This window comes from Corylus avellana, chromosome 11 (assembly GCF_965113065.1).
Source record: "Corylus avellana chromosome 11, dhCorAvel1.hap1.2, whole genome shotgun sequence".
NCBI classification, from domain to species: domain Eukaryota; kingdom Viridiplantae; phylum Streptophyta; class Magnoliopsida; order Fagales; family Betulaceae; genus Corylus; species Corylus avellana.
Genome location: NC_142500.1, coordinates 18,573,502 through 18,592,107, shown reverse-complemented (window position 1 = coordinate 18,592,107; position 18,606 = coordinate 18,573,502). Strand labels below are relative to the sequence as shown.

Below are 18,606 nucleotides of genomic sequence, written 5' to 3'. Positions count from 1 at the left end.
TCACATGCGCGTGTAGTATGGACGGTTACGTCGGATGACGGCCTAGCCTATAATCTTGTGGTTGGGTGGCTGAATGGTTGAATGCCACATATATTATCATATGGAATGCTTTTGTTATTTTTTCGCATTTTATTTATGTTATTATTTTCAGACTGGTTAATGTTATTTTATGATTCTGAATTTTATGTTATTAATTAAGTGGGCGGCTAGCTCAGGTACTATTAAGGTTAGGATGTGGATTTAACCCCTAGTCTATTTAAACCTATTTTTCTACTGTATTAAGAGCTTTTAATGAATAATTTCATGTGCATGGATTTGTCTTTTTCTCCCATGATCTTTCTCAGTCTCTCTTCAAGTTCTTCTCTCTTTCTTGGTTTTCTCACTCTCATCTCAATTTTAGATTTGTCATGCATCAACTTTGGTATCAAAGCCTCGATTTTGATTGTTTGCTATGACAATCGACGATCCATATTAATCCCCAATTGGACCAAATTCCAATCACGTAATCAACCCAAATAGAAATTCACTGAGACCCGACACCCCAGCAAACAATTTAACCCACCCCAATCGGCCACCACCGCCCCCAGACAAAAAAAAAGTCCAAACAAAAACGCTTCCGTACCCCTACCCACACCCGCCGCCGCTCAACACAAAGCCACAAAAACCATGCAACCAAATTGAAAGCACCCGACCGTGCACTGCCGCCATCACCCAAGACTTAATTTGTTCTGGGAGCAGCTCTTTCCAACTGCCTCATTACTTTTGCTGGCAATGTTTTATAGGATCTATAAATCTAACTAAAAATTAGCAGTTAAGGTTGATGAGTTTAATCTATTTAATTAAATGAGTTGAGTAATATATAGTTAACCTATATAATCTTATGATCATATCTCAAGTCTCAACATGACTCGAACTCAACACGCGATATATATGGTTGACAAATTTTGACAAGATGCACGAATCTAACACGAAATTAACGGCTCTAATATAGCTAGGTTGGATTATATTGACCTATATATAGTACCCAAACCTCAACTTTTCTTAAACCCGACATGCGAACATAAATGATTACCCACGGTCAAAGCTACAAAAAACAATAGGTTCATGTGTATTGTCCCTTCGAATTTATCTGCATATATGTTTCGTACAACTTGAATATTAGTTGGAATTGTTACATTCTTAGTTATCCTTTGTATGGCTGTTCGTAGTCAAAGACACAATATCATGTAATGCTACTCCATCGATGGAGTACCGAACCGAAGCATATATATTACCTTTGGGGAAGCTGCTTGTTGTTTCTTCTCAATCAGTCTTCAAATTAAATACGAATTGGCTTTGTTTAGTCTAATGATGATGCATTTTTGGGCTTTGACCCACAACATTACTACTTAATTTTGTTGCATATATATGTATCAAGTTGGGTAGGCTGACTGTTTCAGGGTCAGTTTGACCTGTTGTTACTGGTTAGTAGTCTGTTACTGTAATAAAAATTGATTAATATGGAAAAAAAAAGTAAGATGTTTGGTACTGAAAAATGAGAAAAAAAATAATTGTCGTATTTTTTATTTTATTTGAATAGTAATAAAATGTGATTGATATAATATACAAAGTAAGAATATTATAATTAATTTTATTTTTTATTTTTTTTATGAATAGTAATGGGTAGTTGGCAAACTGTGCCAGACTAATCCACGTATCTTTGACACTGATGTACGGCTGACCTCAGGCAAATCAGGGCTGTATGGCAGGAAAAGCATGAATTAAAGTGAAATCAATTTTTTGGAATTTATATTGCTTTTACTTATTGCTAGTTGTGAGATTGAGTTCAATTGATTTTTTTTTTTTTTTTGGGTTAGTATATTGAGTCCAATCAATGCCAATTCTCGACCAAAATTTCTGTAATTGCCAAGTTTTTTTAGTTGAGATTTTTACAAATAATTTTTTGTTTAAAGAACTGCAACTTGTTCAGGATGTTTCTTATAGCAACTTACTTCGATCAAGTGTGCTTCTTTAGTCTTTTGACTCTTTTCTATGATGTTTTTGTATTGATGATATTCGTTTAAATTGATCTTTTTAGAGAGGGATATGATGCATTGGGCTGTCTTGTATATTGCCTCTCTCTCTCTCTCTCTCCCCAATCATGTTCGATCTTGAACCCCTTGAACCCTCTGTCGAACTTTCTTTAAGCAGTGTTGGTTTATCCATTTAATTTAAGTGAAACATAGAGGAACTGTTTAATGGCTGGTCCATATCATGTTTTATGGATCTAATAATATATACGTTTCTACTTCATTTAAAATTTTGAATGACACAATATCATGCATGTGCATTATTAGATGTAACAAAACAAAATATGGATCATTACACTTTTGGCCAAAGAATTGATTAAAAGATTTTATTTTTCAACTACAGATAATCGGAAGAAGAACATCTTTATTAATGTTTATCGGACATGCTTATCGAAGAAATGACCAACTTTATAACGATTATAATTTGTGCGTGACAACTATATTTAATTAGCATAATTATATCTCGGGCAATCTAATTTCAGTAACTTGAGCAAACTTGACCTACTGTAATCTAAAGGTAATACTCACTTTAATTATCATACTTCTTAAACCTTAAACCTTAGTATCCCAACAAGTTAATCAGGACGTGCATTGTGGTACGTAGATCTTACATGCTAGAATTTTCAATTTTTATTAAAAAATTTGCTATTATGCTAATCTTCACAATGGTTGACGTGACATGAATTAGGTTTAAATATGATAATTAACTTACTCATATATGGGCATATAATTAGTTTCACGTACACTTTGTACCGTATTAATTAAGTAAACCATCATCCGAATCCAATGGCTACAATTGCAGTACTGAACATGGCTCCCAAAGTGTGAAACTAATATAAGCATCTATGATTAATAAGGGGTATCATGAGGTTAGACTTTCGAAGGGGTAATGGGATTACCAAAAAAGAATATTTATGAGATCGAAATGCTAATATGCTATGATTTTGTTTTAAAACGTGCTTTCTCTTTTACTATATATATAGTGAATTAGGTTTAAATATGATAAGTTAATCATTTGTTTATATATAATTAGTTTCACACTGATCTATCCCCTATTCACACCTGGCACATGGATATATATATATATACCCTTGATTGAGACATATGCAAGCCTATTTACATTGACTTTTACGCCAGATGTGGCCTAGTGGGAACATGAACGTCGAACATGAACATCGTTGACAATGGAGGAAAATTTGGATAAGAGAGAGTGGTTGCTGAGAATGGCAGCATTCTAAAGCGGGCACGAGATTGTACGATGTAGTAGGTTTTTATTTATTTTTAAAGACTTCAAAGCAAAAGTCACCTTAATTATATATATATAATTTGAACAGGATTGATGTTGTCATCTAAGTTGACATCAGAAATGCTACGTCATCAAGGTGACGTCAAATCTGCTGCCATGATCAATGAGGTGGTGGGTTACCTCAGTTGAAGAGATTGGGATACATGCACTTATTAGTTATTATCCTCTCAAATTATTCTTGCTCCTAATTGTTATTAGACAGGGTTATTGCAAGGTGTCTCTTGCTCGAACAGATCGAAAGCTCACTTGAGCCTCCAATTCAATTCTTTTTGCACTCTCATATTTAGTCCAAATATTGTACGAGATTCAAATCCCACTTCGAAGATTTATCGTGTTTATTAACTTTTATTGATAGACAGTCAGATTCTCAATAATTTTACTACCTAACAAATGTGAAAGGATTTTTATAAAACACACATGCGTATGAGCAAGTCTTAAGCACCTCATTCTCTTGTTTAGATATATAGGTAAAGTCTATCACTCCGTTAAAACGTACGCTTTCATATTTATTATTCAAAATCCTAACAATGCAAACATCGTGTTGCTGACAAGATCCGGATCCCAAGTAAAAGGGCTTGCATGTGCATGCATGAGCATCTCAAAGAAGAGCATGCAGTGCAGCTTCCTTTCATTTTCTTTTTTGTTATTAATTAATATCTAGCTAATTCATTAATTGCTTTAAACATAGACTTCAGATCGACTTTGCTGGGACGACTTCACCAGTTTTCCTGCTGGTTGGTATATATGGTTAAGGAAGAAACTTGGATACAAATGCGTATGCATAATTAAATTCATAATAAAGAAGACCAATTTGTGTATAAGAATAACCAAAAACAGCTATAAGTCAGTAGTTGACCTCCTTGAAACTAGGCTTAATCTTCTCCTTAATTCAACCCTAGACTGCTTCATCCATCACTTTAAAAGAGATCTGAAGCTCCATCACCTTCTTCTTCATTTGGGCTGGCTGAAGGATTTAATCTTCTGATCATGTTTTTATATTCTCTTTGATTGTTTAGAAGTTGCACTCAAATAAATGAGAGAGAAGTTGGAGAGATCAAATTAATTCTTTTCGCTTAATCGAGTGATCGACGACGTACGTTGCTGAAGGAAGTGGAATTAGATCCATAAACAACCCAAGTTTCCGATCAATCTAGCTCTGTGAACAACATGGTATTTGTTTTTATATATATACTCTCAAATTTGTTTTCTTCCTTTTTTTTGTTTACATTTTGGATTTTTTTTTCCTTCTTCATGTTCAATTAAATGCCTATTTTGTCCAAAATAGTTCAATTGACTAGAACCATGCATAATAAAACAAAGGTTACTAGTTCGAATCTTCCTCCCCCATTTTAATTTACTAAGAGCGCAGCAGCTCACTAGGCCAAATAGCCAAGTATATAAGTGTTCGCTGTGTCGGTAGAGATTTTTAAGGAAGACATCAAATTGAAAACAAGGATTTTGATTTGAGTTTCGTTTACTATTTATATGAATTTGGAGGTTTATGAGTGGTCAAACTCGCAGAATAAGAGGTAGACGGGAGTCGAGCTTCCAATTTAAGATCACTTGCATGTACCGATAACACGATAAATGAAATATATTTTTTAAAAAATTTAGTCTATAAAATTGTTACACGTACGTGTTATAATATAATTGTTACTGACGTGACAAATTACCGATTGCATTGACTTTTCTAATAACAAGGATCTATTTGTTTTTTTAATTACTCCAGAGAATGCTTAGTCACTTTTTAATCCTGATTGAGCTATTTGTTATAACTTTAAATCTTATGGATCAATTTAACAATTCTCCCAAAAAAATAAATCATGAATTAGATCCAGAAGGCGCAAGCTGGATTCTTCATCCATAATTAGAGACGCATAGCACTCCAACTTGTATCATAGCACTCCAACTTGTATCATGCCTACACAAAAATAAAATCAAAGCCTCCCATTTTTCCACTTTTCCGCATTGATTAGGAAAATAAAAAAGAAATAATAAAATTAAAGCATTTTTTATATAGATTTGTGTATTTATGTATATATGAATGAGTTTGTGTTAATATATATGCGTGACATAAATATTATAAAACAAACATATAGATTCGATATTAAATTGTTTAAAATTCGAATTAATTTTCTCGTTTATTCAAATAATAAAATTCTAATAGTAAATAATAATTAATTATTAGTATGAATTTTTGAAACAAAAATTAAACAATGACAACATTTATTTTAAATTAATTGAGTAGCTCGAGTTTCTTCTAAATCTCAGTGGATTATCTAACTCGACTTCATGAAAATAAATAAATCAATTTGAAAAAATATGTAAGTTCAAAAAATAATTAAATTCAATGACGGCTGGTTTTCGGCTCCATCACCGCCTATTCGAAATGGAGTTATGATACAGGGAACGCTGGCGTGCTTTTTTTTTTTTTTTTTTTAATTTTATTTATAGGAGTGAACGTTTCCTTTAGTATTACCCTTCGGAATGAAAGCAAAAATAAGAAGGCATTTTTGTCAAAAAAAAAAAAAAAAAAAAAAAATTAGACAAATTATGGACAAAAATGCCCTCTTATTTTAACCAAATGGATTTGAAATTGAGGGGATGCTTGTCCGGTAAAGGTGCTTATAACATTTCCGATTCTCTGCTATGCTACGCCACCACCGCCCGGCGAACATTCGCTCAACCACCATCAATTCCTTTTGAAATCTTGCATTTCTCACTCTCACCCAATGCGCAAACCAGAGAAGAGCACAGGGGTTGATCGAACCCAAGAGAACCAATTCTAAGACAAGGGGTTCCAGCAGAGCTTGAAGGTGAAGCCAAGGGTTGAGGCCGGGAAGATGTAGCGGCCGGCGGCGAAGGGGGCAGTGTGGGTGCCGTTTCCCTCACAGTCTCGTAGCCGACACAAACGAATCATTATAGTGAGCCATTCTTGGTACAATCCGTATTTTGAGCAATGTTGCATGGAATTGGGGTCTCTATTTAATTTTTAGTGATAAATACCAATAGCAGCTTTGCTTATACAGTGGTGTTAATAAATTTGAAGTTGAATTTAATTTTGATCGAAGTACGAATTTCACTATGAAAGTAAGAAAATCGTCAAAGCAAAATGGTACAAATTTGATAGAACTAGAACTCACAGTTCAGTGCTGTGCTGATGGATTTGGTATCTTTTTCTTCTCTTTCTTTATACATTGGCACTTGTTTGCTCTTTTGTTTATTTCTCTGTTGTACCATTGAGAGTAGAGAGAAGTACTCGAGCCTCACATCTTGGCCATTGCGGTTACAGATGATTGCCTTTGCCTGTTTGCATGCATGACGATCCATAAATCTTGTCCAAGGAAAAATGTAGTTATGCAATTCACTTGATATTTTAGGCTTTGACACTCTTTGCTTTTCAGGCTGCTGCTATCAGTCCTGTGGTTGGATCTCTTATTTGGGTGGAGGATCCTGATGAAGCATGGATAGATGGTGAAGTTGTGAAGGTTGATGGTGAAGACATTAATGTCCTCTGCACTTCGGGGAAGACGGTGAGTGCTTTGAATATTACACATGGGCATTTTTCCTGCACATATTACAATTTTGTCATTGAATGATAATTCTCCATCTTTTGCATTGTAAATGCATGTTGTGGCGTCCCACATTGCTTGGGGATGAGAATGTGCTTATATGTATACTCGCACCTTTCTTGACATCAACGCGTTTTAAAGCCGTGATGGCCATGAACTTATGACCAACTGGGAAGTCTGGTTCGGGGGAGCCCAAAACGGACAATATTGATGTCATTAGAGTGGGGCATTACACGTGTATATGTCTTTATATTATTTTAATATTTAACAAGTTCTGTGGTTGAAGTTTTCTTTTAAGGTATGTATTAATTTTCCATTAGGTACTTAAATAGATTTTTATTTCATTATTTATGCGGAAAACTGCAGGTTGTTGATAAAGCCTCCAATGTCCATCACAAAGACCCCGAAGCCCCAGCATGTGGAGTGGATGATATGGCAAAGCTGGCTTATTTGCATGAACCAGGAGTCCTTGATAATCTAAGATCAAGATATGATATCAATGAGATATACGTGAGTATTTGAAATTGGTTTTCATTAAAAAGAGTTCCCTACAAGAGAAAGCTAATACACTTGCTGGTGACATCAGACATACGCGGGGAATATATTGATCGCTGTGAATCCTTTTAGAAGTCTACCTCATCTTTATGATAGCCAGGTGATGGCAAAATATGAAAGGGCAGCCTTCGCTGAGAGGAGTCCACATCCATTTGCTGTTGCAGATGCTGCATACAGGTACTTTGTCACTTTCTCATTGTAAATTCTTCATGTCATCTCTTTACTTGTCTGATAGTGTAATGTGCCTTTTATGTGGATGCAGAGATATGATCAATGAGAAAAAAAGTCAGTCAATATTGGTTAGCGGTGAAAGTGGGTCTGGTAAAACAGAAACCATAAAATCACTCTTGAATTATCTTGGTTACAAGGGAAGGAGAGCTGCTGCTGAGGAGAGTACTGTTGTGCAGCGACTCCTAGAGGTAAAAGAATTCTAGAATCTCAGTTGCTGGCAAACTAGTACATGTAGTAGTATCTGACCTCGAATTTTTCTGACATTGAAAATATCACTTTTGTTGGGTTTTTGTCTGATTCGCAGTCCATTCGTGTCCTGGAAGCATTCGGTAATGCAAACAATAACTCGAGGTGGGATGGTCTATTATTTTAAAGATATTATTAATTATTGTGTATATTGCAAATTTTATGTGATACTATCTATTTGCTTGGGTATGATCTCTATGTGCATATTGTCAATGTTGCAGTCGTTTTGGTGAGTTCATCGAGATTCAATTTGACAAGGAGGGGAGAATTTCTGGTGCGACTTTCAAAACTTATTTGCTGGAAAGATCGCGTGTTTGCAATGTGTCTGATCCTGAGAGAAATTATCACTGTTTCTACATGCTTTGTGCTGCACCACCTGAGGTAATGGTTCTTTAATTGCTTCCCCATGCCAGCTTCCTGGAAGAATCAAGAGCAGTGCATGTAGATTATTTGTTTGTTTTGTATTTCTTTCTTCTTTTTCTTTTTTATTTATTTTTTATTTTTTTATTTGATGAATGCGTAAATCTTTCATGTATCAAAAACATGTCTCCTAAACACTAAACTATACAGTAAGGAATATCCAAACTATACGCCACCTAGAAAAGCCATTTCTCATCAAACCAGAAAACAGAGAATCTGTACAAACTCAACCCTGACGTATCAAATAGAAGCAGTACCCTAACAGCCTCTATACCTACAATTGAAACCCATGCACAATAAGAACAATAAGCCGAAATAGTAATCTAGCAATTTAACCCATAAAGCTCCAAGAATGCATCTATGATTCTACATCTGCAGGCTGCAGCAACTTCAGAACAGGACAGGAAATATGATGTTTCCAGAAAAATGAATGGTTTTATATTATTTAAAGAAATGTCTATAAACAGACTTTGAAGACAAGCTTCAAAAATGTCATTTTCATCTCTTTGTTTCCAAGTAAATGAAAATTAGGTTTTCTAAGTTGGAACAAGAATGAGTTCAGCTTTTCTATCTTGCATGTGTAAAGCACTAACTCTTCTTTTTCTAGCTTCCATATATATATATATATATATACACACACATATTTCTTTCTTATACTTTTGACTGGATGTTTAGATGTACAAATTAGGAGAATCTAGAACATTTCATTATCTGAATCAGTCAAATTGAACCTTCAAGTATAAGTTTTTTTTTTATAAGTAATAGCCAGTCTTATTAAAAGTGTAAGGCGCCCCAAAGTACACAGGGAGTATACAAAATGGATCACCTAACTAGAAAGGGAAAAGCAAACAAGAAAATCATCAAAGCTAATCTTGTTAAGTGCTAAGTGCTACTAGAAAGGGAAAAGCGAACCTTCAAGTATAAGTGCTACTTGAAAATCTTGTTTTTCTTTGTTTCTTACCCCTTTTCAGGATGCAATCTTTTGAGTTGTGGCTGCAATTCTGCAATATTTCTTCTTCTTTTTTTCCTGGGAAATTCGTATTAGAATAGGAAATATGATGTTTCCAGAAAAAGAAATGGTTTTTTCACCAAAAAAAAAGGTCTGCAAACAGAATTTGAGAACAAACTTTAAAAATGTCATTTCATTTCTTTGTGCAAAGCACCAACGGTTCTTCTCTAGCCTCTAGACATCTCTTATTTTTCTTCTCCTATACATTTGACAGGATATTGAGAGGTACAAATTGGAAAGCCCTAGAACATTTCGTTATCTGAATCCATCAAACTGCTGTGAGTTGGATGGGGTTGATGATTCAAAGGAATATATCGCAACAAGGAGGGCAATGGAAGTTGTTGGAATAAGTGCTGGTGAACAGGTATTTCATAGGAAATTGGTTTGGTTGGAAGATATGAACATTCAAATATAACTGCTACTTGACAATCGTGTTTTTCTTTGTTCCTTACCACTACTTTTCAGGATGCAATATTTCAAGTTGTGGCTGCAATTCTGCATCTTGGGAACATTGAATTTGCAAAAGGGAAGGAAGAAGACTCATCCATACCCAAAGATAAAAAATCTTGGTTCCATCTAAGAACTGCTGCTGAGCTTTTCATGTAACTAAGCTATTTCATTGACAAGCATTCACACAGTAAAAGATGCACTGGTTGATAAGTTTGCACTTCATAATATTTTCTTCTTATCAATCTTAAATTTCGTTCAGGTGTGATGCAAAGGCACTCGATGATTCTCTTTGCAAACATGTTATTGTAGCCGGTGGTGAACCCATAACAAAATGTCTGGATCCAGAATCTGCAGCTGTCCAAAGAGATGTTTTGGCTAAAATTGTCTATGCGAGGTTGTTTGACAGGTAAGATATATACTCTTTGAAGATTATTCAGTGGGGTCTTTTTTAACATTACTTGTTACTTGGTTCAAATTTGGGCTGTAAATTGAACAGTGGATCCTTCTTGGTTCTACAGGCTTGTGGATAAGATTAATAGTTCAATTGGTCAAGACCCTGAGTCAGAGTTTTTAATTGGGGTGCTGGATATATTTGGTTTTGAGGATTTCAAGACAAACAGGTGCTTAACCGTATGCCTTATCTTTTTACGTTGACATATATAGATTAGTTTCAGTAAATTCTAAATGTCATTGGAGCTTTAAAAGAGCAATTTCCTCTTGTCTAGTTGAACATTCTAGTGTCTACTTCTGCCCATACGGCATGTATTCTGCTTGTTAATAATTATGATTTCAAATCTTCTTCTGTGAATTTGTTCTAACTTCCAGGAATCGCTAGCAATAGAGGCGCAGCAGAAGTTTCTTTTTGGTGCTTATTGTCCAGTCCTGATGTTTTGTGAATGTGTGGTTCTTTAGATGACAGAAAAAGGAAAACTTGCATATATTTTAGTCTTATTATTGTGCAAATTGTGAGTTATTTACTTTTCGACTAAGAAGAATGTCAAATTGATCTAAAATTAATGTATTGTAGGAAGTATAGCTATCAAAATACTTCCTGCATTAATTTCCTTAATAAACTTGCATATATGGAATTTTTGTTGAAGCTGGATTTATGAGTGTTGCTTTAGATGTTGTTGTACTTTTTATCTCATGCATAGTTTTTTTTTTTTTGGCAGTTTTGAGCAACTATGCATCAATCTCGCAAACGAGAAGCTTCAGCGACATTTCAATCAGGTTTTCTGTGAAGAATTTCTGTATTTTCTTTGTTCTTCGCAATTGTTCATGCTATATGTATTGAATATGTTTGTAATGCACAAATGTATATACATATATCTTGTTGGCAGCAATTTTTCAAAATGGAGCAAGAAGAATATACAAAAGAAGAAATTGATTGGAGTTGCATTGATTTTGTTGATAATCAAGATATTATTGATCTCATTGAAAAGGTTTGTGTGTCTAACATGCATAGTGTTTTGCTTAGCTTTCTATTGGATTTTGTTCCATAAAGCATAACTCTCTTTAGGTGTTGGTGTTTCTCTTGTATGCTCCCACGTACTAGGGTTGTGCCCCTTTTGAACTTTTCTTATGAATTAATACTTTATGAAAACAAAAAAGAGAAAAAAAAAAAAAAAGAAATAAAAGAAAGAAATAAAACTAGCTTTACGTGCTGATTTAAGTTAAACAAATTAACTTAACGATGAAATCATTGTGGTCATGGGGTGTAGATTTAAAATTTGACTCTCTCTCTCTCTCTCTCTCTCTCTCTCTCTCTCTGTGCTGCTGTCTGTCTTTAGTTTTCATTTTATTCATGTCTTGTACTTTTGATTTTTTATATGTTCATTAATGGATTTTCAGAATCCGGGTGGCATTATTGCTCTTCTGGACCAAGCTTGGTAAGTATGCACTATGTAGTATATTGCTTTAATTGCTCTATATCACATCATAAAAGTTTCATTGAATACACTGTTTGGTTGTGAGATAGCTGAGTTGTGTGTTCTGCAGTATGCTTCCGAAAACAACACATGAAACATTTGCCCAAGAGCTATATAAAATATTCAAAAACCATAAACGCTTCAGCGCGCCAAAATTATTGGGTAGTGACTTCACAATTTGCCATTACACTGGCTACGTAAGTGTGCTTGTATGCATTGTTCTTTGTAGTGATGTTTAGGTCATAGATTTTTTTTTTTTTTTTGATAAGTGTGTTGGTCATTGAATTCAGACCTAAGAAGCAAGAAGTAATTATAAAAAATACATGCACTGAAAACTTTGATATGATTTTCAGGTCACTTATCAAACAAAACTGTTCCTGGACAAGAACAAAGACCATGTTGTTGCTGAACATCAGGCGCTCTTGAGTGCTTCCAGATGCTCCTTTGTGGCGGGTTTATTTCTGCCTTCAGCTGAGGATTCATCCATATCAAAGGCCTCTTCAATTGGTTCACTGTTTAAGGTTTGATAGTTTTCCTCTTCGTTTATGTGCAAAAAAAATCAGCTTCTTTCTTCTGATTGATAGGTTGTGAAATACTCTTTTTTACTTTATGCAGAAACAATTGCAAGCGTTGCTTGGAACTCTCAGCTCGACTGAGCCGCATTACATTCATTGTATAAAACCCTATAATCATCTTAATCCATTGGTCTTTGGGAATAAAAATGTTGTCCAACAACTACGTTGTGGGGTAAGTTTTTGGTATTGATTTCTGAATTTTGTTGGTGTGGTAATTAAAGTTTACTGCATTTTATTCGAGTTTATGTATATTTTATGTGTCTCATTCCAGGGAGTCATGGAGGCAATTAGGATAGGTTGTGCTGGATTTCCCAGTAGAAAACCCTTTGCTGAATTTGTAGACAGATTTGGCCTCCTTGCACCTGAAGTTAAGGATGGGAGGTATTTTGATTGTTTTTCTTTTGCTGTCAGATGTTTTGCCTAACCATTAAATGTGTTGACATATTTCTATAATAATATAGTATCAGTTCTGATGAGGGCATTGCTTGCAAGAGGCTTCTAGAGAAGGTGGGACTTGAAGGCTATCAGGTAATTATTTGATGATCATCAGATATTCTTCACAGAATGAAATTCTATCATAATTCTATTTCTCTAGCTAGCTGTACATTTTCTCCTAATTTAATATGGTCATAACTCATAAGTTTTGGAGAACAGACGCATTAACATCATTATAGTCTATGCCCGATAGTTTTGCTTGTCACAAGAAAATTGCAAAAGTATAATGCTGATGCTTTTCCTGGATCACGTGAGTAATAGACCATTTCTGATATTTTCCAACATACACTAATTTTTTGTGTTTCTTTTTAATATAGAACTATGTGAGAAAGAATTGGGAGAATCAAAAGAGTATAGGAGATTCCTCACAACAGAGGGACAAGAAAAAGGCTTGCACTACAATCTATGGGTTAGCAAACTTAAAGGATTTCCAGGAAGAAGAAAATCCAACAACAATCTGATTTAGCATGGATGACCAAATAAATTTTCCTTAATATATATATCTTCCTTTTGTCATGTGTCCTCTTTTATCTTGCGAGTCTGAGGAATGTGGAAGGTTGCCGTTTGTTCATCCTAGAAAAGAAAAGAATAAAAAAAAAATGCTTGTTTTTTTATTTCTAGTGAGATTCTTATGCCGATTCATCACATGCGCTATACATTTGTTTGTGGATTGCTTTTGTGATCTTATGATCCTGATTGTTGTTACAGATTGGTAAAACAAAAGTTTTCCTCAAGGCTGGTCAGATGGAAAAACTAGATGCCCTCTTAGGAAGATCAGCTAGCATTATTATTCAGAGTAAAGTCCGTTCTTATTTGGCCCATAAAAGTTTTGTCTTGCTCCTTCAGTCTGTTATACAAATTCAAGCTGCATGCAGAGGTATTTAAATTTTGTTCTTGATCGATGTCTTTGGACATCCTGATATTTTAGGTTATAATTTGTACTCTTATCTGCTGAGAGATTGAGACTTGTACATACTTCTCGTTAGCTTTTGTCTATGCTGATTACAGGACAACTTACTCGGCAAATTTACGAGGGCATGCGAAGAGAAGCTTTTTCTCTGATGATCCAGAGAGACTTGAAGATGTATCTTGCTAGTAAAGCTTACAAAGAATTGCATTCCTTTGCTGTTTCTATTCAGACAGGAATGCATGGAATGGCTGCTCGTATTGAGCTACGCTTCAGAAGGCAGACTAGATCTGCAATTATTCTTCAGGTGATATATTTTTTTAACAAAATGGATCGCTGGTTTTAAAAGGTTCTTAAGCATATTTTTTATTTATTCTTTTTGTTCAAATTTGAAATGTTTTCTTGAAATATCAACCTCATGCTATGACTTTAAACATCTCTGAAAGAGCTGTTCACACAATTGTCATACCTTGGCTGTTTTGCTCTGTGTAACTGAAATTCTTTCAGTTTCATATATTATTTCCCCCTCGCAAACTAGGAATACTTTTGGTTCTGTACTGCAGAGCCAGTGTCGCAAGTACTTGGCACGGCTACATTATAGGAAGATAAAGAAAGCAGCAAGCACGGCACAGTGTCCAGGGAGCGGAAGAGTTGCTCGAAAAGAACTGCAGAGGCTTATGTTGAAGATGAAAACTACTGATTTTATTCTAGTTCCAATTTTATTATTTTCCCTTATTTTATCTTATTTATTTCTGTTGTAATCTCCTAATATTGTCTTTCCGTAATAAATTTGTTTTCTCTCCCTATTTAAACCCATGTAAACATATGGAGTGGGCATCATTGAATGAAACTTCTCCTAAATTTTCATTCTTCTCTTCAACTGGTATCAGAGCTTTCTGGGCTCTTTTTTTTTTTTTTTTTTTCCTGGGTCCTGAATTTTTCCCTGGGGTTGGGTGCACTGTCTCACACCCACATCTCTGCGGCTGTGCGACTGGTCCAATGGGTTGGTGTCATCTAGGTCGCACCATTCACAGAAGGTGTTGACGGAGTACTCTGTGTTGTACCATGGTTCTCTGTGAGCTTTATTGTGTTTCTCATATTTTATTTTTCCTAATATGTCCAATATTTGTAGGCTGACATGGAAGAACCTAAAACACAAGAAATCAAAAAACTAGAGTCTGCTTTGCAAGAGAAGGAGCTTCAGCTTAAGGAAAGTAAAGCAATGTTTGAGAAGGAACGTGAGGCTGCAAAAAGGACAGTAGAAAGGCTTACTAGTGAAAAAGAAATGCTCATGGTAAGGTGGCTGAAAGTGTAGGATCTGCATTTTGCTGAAGGATGCTGCCTATGTACTTTTGCGTTTCGTCTTCTTCTTTATTACTTTCTTGAGATATTTTCCAGGTCACGGTTAGTTCAATGGAAATGAAAATTGATGAAACGGAGAAAAAATATGAGGCAAGCAAAATTAGCCAACAGAGGTTGTTGAAGCAAGCTTTGGAGGAAATAGTTCAGCTAAAGACTGTCATTCGGAGGTGGTTGTCGTGATCTAGCTTTCTTTGTAACATTGGACATAGATTTGGATATACATCTATATTACATATTGAACAAAGTGAAAAATTTTGTGTCTAGTGCGCATATTGGTCCTGTGAATATTTTCATCGTGCTTGTTTTTATTTTCATTTGTAGGCTTGAATCTGAAAACAAACTTCTTCGGGAGCAAGCCTTGCTAACAACTGTAAAAGAGATATCTGTCTGTGTGTGTAGCAATTTCAGGAGATCCCTCGTTGAATCTCAACATGTATATGCTTAAAAACTCCTTGATCTTCTTCATCTGCCCATCCCTTTTTTTTTCAGAGTGTAGGTTGACTAATTTTGATATTTTCAAATTTGCGTTTGCATAGGAGAATGTTGATGCACTTATTAGCTGTGTTACGAAAAACATTGGGTTCAGCCATGGGACGCCTGTTGCGGCATTTACAATCTACAAGTGTCTTCTCCACTGGAAATCTTTTGAAGCCGAAAGGACTAGTGTATTTGATCGTCTCATCCAGATGATTGGCTCTGCCATCGAGGTAACTGGATTTACTTTGTTTGTAGATGTTTTCTATATGATTTTTGCCGGGCTTAGTAACGTGAGCCTGTAACTTGAGTAGGGGCATTAATGTGAAACTTATCAAAAAATGATTTTTCTGTCCACTTTGACATGAAATCTATGAAGCTGAAATGGGAAATTTATGAAAATGAAATGGAGTTGTTCAATCACCATAGCCCTATCTTCCTTCTTTATTTATTTAAATACCACTCTAGAAGGTTTACATACCACTCCTCGTACTCTTAGGAAATTACACAATATTTCACACAAGTTCATAGATAACACCTTTTTTTTTTTTTCATATATAACACACCTTAAGCATCCAATTGCTTGCATGGACGTTCAAAAGAATAATGCATCTGAGGGTTAACTATTGTCGAAGAAAAAAGTAGTGCATGCCCTCAGTGAAAGAATTATTGGCATCTGAGTTCCACATGTTAGTGTTTGTATTGTTGCATGAGTTTGTCAATCTTTGACGATTTTCTCGTAATTAATTCAATTTTATGCTGCCTTCACCTCCTATAGAGGATTTATTTACTGCTTCCAGTTGCTATAACCATGGTGCTTTTTCAATCTTCTTGAGTTAGCGGCTGGGATTTCTACGAAGTATTAGACTCCTCATTTGTGGTTTCTTTTCTGTTCCATTGTTTAGTAGATGATATCTTTATACCAATAACTATTTTTATTTCCTACTGACTTTAGACTAGGCATTACTATGCAATCTTCATTCATAAACTAATAAAATGCTTAAGTTTGGAATGTAGACCACTTAAAGTTATACATAGAAACTTTTTGAAAATTGACCAGGAATCTGCAGTCAGTTTCTTGTCTCCTGCCTTCCCCAACTTTGATGTAATGGGGCATTGTTTTTAGTGATTTATCCAGATCATCACTAGTGTAGAAGAATTGGTAGCTGCACTTTTTTTTTGATATCTTCTGTTCTTTTTATTGTTGAAATTCAATTTAAGAGATTCGTGTTCTGCTAATTTTACTCTTATCTCTCATTTTTGAGCCACTGATACATTTGCATGTATATGTTATCTGTTTTTGTGTCTTCCATCGGTTATTTGATTGGTTCATATTGGGTTTGGTGTGCTCCTTCCTAATATTGCAAGTCTATATTTGTAAATCGTTTCTTAATGTCAGGATCAAGATAACAATCATCACATGTCTTATTGGTTATCAAATACATCTACTTTATTAATCTTTCTGCAAAGAAATCTGAAAGGTGCAAGTGTGAGTAGTGCAACTCCACATCGAAAACCACGCCCTCCAATAGTTCTCTTGGGGAGTATGACCACGGTATTGGATTCTGTTTAATCTGTCTTTTCTTTTGTGATGCAAAATTATAACTTAATTATCAACTCCTTTTCTTCATCAATGGAATATGACGATGTAACTTGATTCCAGGGTTTTCGCTCATCCTCTTTTTTGCCCAATCTTCCTGTTGCTTCACCTGCTGCAGTATGCCAAGTAGAGGCTAAATACCCAGCTTTGCTTTTCAAGCAGCAGCTCAAAGCCCATGTGGAGAAGATATATGGAACCATTCGAGACAACTTGAAGAAGGAGTTGGCATCTTTGCTTTCCTTATGTATGAAGGTACTTTTAACTTCATTTATCAACTCTATTTGACTCAATCATGTGGTTATCCTACCAACATGGGGATCGCTGAACTTCTGTTGGCCATGATACCTTTTTCCCTGTATAAAGTTGATTAATTGCCTCATAAAAATGTTGGCTTTAGGAAGTTTTAATCTGTTCCGTGTATATAACCTGTATTGTGGATATATAGGTGCCAAGAAAAACAAAGGGACTAAGATCTGGGCAGTCCTTTGGGAAAGATTCTCCAACTACTCATTGGCAGAGCATTATTGAAAGCCTCAACATTCTCCTCAATACACTGAAAGAAACTTTTGTATGAAAATGCATTTCTAGATTTTAAATTCACGAAATTTGAGTATGCCAAACTCTATTTTCTTTGTTTAAATGCAAGTAAATTATTATAGTTGGGTTTTCAGGTGCCTCCAATTCTTGTTCACAAGATCTTCATTCAAACTTCCTCATATATCAACTTACAACTCTTTAATAGGTAATCAGTTGTTTTATTGTCATTGATGTGAGCTACAAGGTTTAGTATATTGGAATATTTTATTTCCAGCCTTCTTCTGCGCCGTGGGTGTTGTACATTCAGCAATGCCAAATATTTGAAAGCTGGGTTAGCTGAGTTGGAGCTATGGTACTGCCAAGCGAAAGAACAGGTGAGCTTTTTTTTTAGGCGAACTTATTAATTTAATATCGGTGTGTTTCATGTAGGCTGTGTCTCCATCATACCTATGGAACACTTTGTTTGCCGTATGCATACATGATTTTCCCTTGTTTCATGGCTCAATTTCCTTGGGTTGCAGTATGCAGGCTCCTCATGGGATGAACTTAAACACATAAGACAGGCAGTTGGGTTCTTGGTATGTTAATTTGATTTCGTGTTAAAATGCCCTTTAATAATGAAGTCGATGGGTTACTCCATGGATCGTTTCCTTAATAATTGTTAAACTTATGATGTATTGAATTTCGCTTAATTGCTTTATTAGTATGTTCATCTGAGTGCTTGATGATTAGATATGATATTTTGGTCACTGCAGTACCAGGGGAAATAATATCTATATTGACTCTCTTCTAGTGTCTTAAATTGATGCTTATGCCAAATATCAGTATTAATTTGAAAATTTGATGGAATTTGTACCGTCGAACTTAAAA

The 18,606-nt window shown here is 35.1% G+C and overlaps 1 protein-coding gene across 1 annotated transcript; it reads left to right on the top strand.

The window, feature by feature from the left end:
* The first annotated feature begins 7,110 nt into the window (after positions 1 to 7,110).
* On the top strand, positions 7,111 to 18,082 carry LOC132166797 (myosin-6). The gene is made up of 28 exons (XM_088511811.1): positions 7,111 to 7,184; positions 7,314 to 7,457; positions 7,534 to 7,679; positions 7,765 to 7,921; positions 8,038 to 8,084; positions 8,201 to 8,360; positions 9,623 to 9,772; positions 9,874 to 10,010; positions 10,118 to 10,264; positions 10,377 to 10,478; positions 11,031 to 11,088; positions 11,199 to 11,300; positions 11,710 to 11,747; positions 11,857 to 11,983; positions 12,140 to 12,307; positions 12,402 to 12,533; positions 12,633 to 12,742; positions 12,823 to 12,889; positions 13,565 to 13,733; positions 13,865 to 14,070; positions 14,896 to 15,057; positions 15,162 to 15,292; positions 15,447 to 15,558; positions 15,662 to 15,832; positions 16,999 to 17,154; positions 17,263 to 17,451; positions 17,645 to 17,767; positions 17,871 to 18,082. The coding sequence occupies exons 1-28, from the start codon at positions 7,158 to 7,160 to the stop codon at positions 17,943 to 17,945; spliced, it is 3,513 nt and encodes a 1,170-aa protein (XP_088367937.1). The 5' UTR covers positions 7,111 to 7,157; the 3' UTR covers positions 17,946 to 18,082.
* Positions 18,083 to 18,606: the final 524 nt, after the last annotated feature.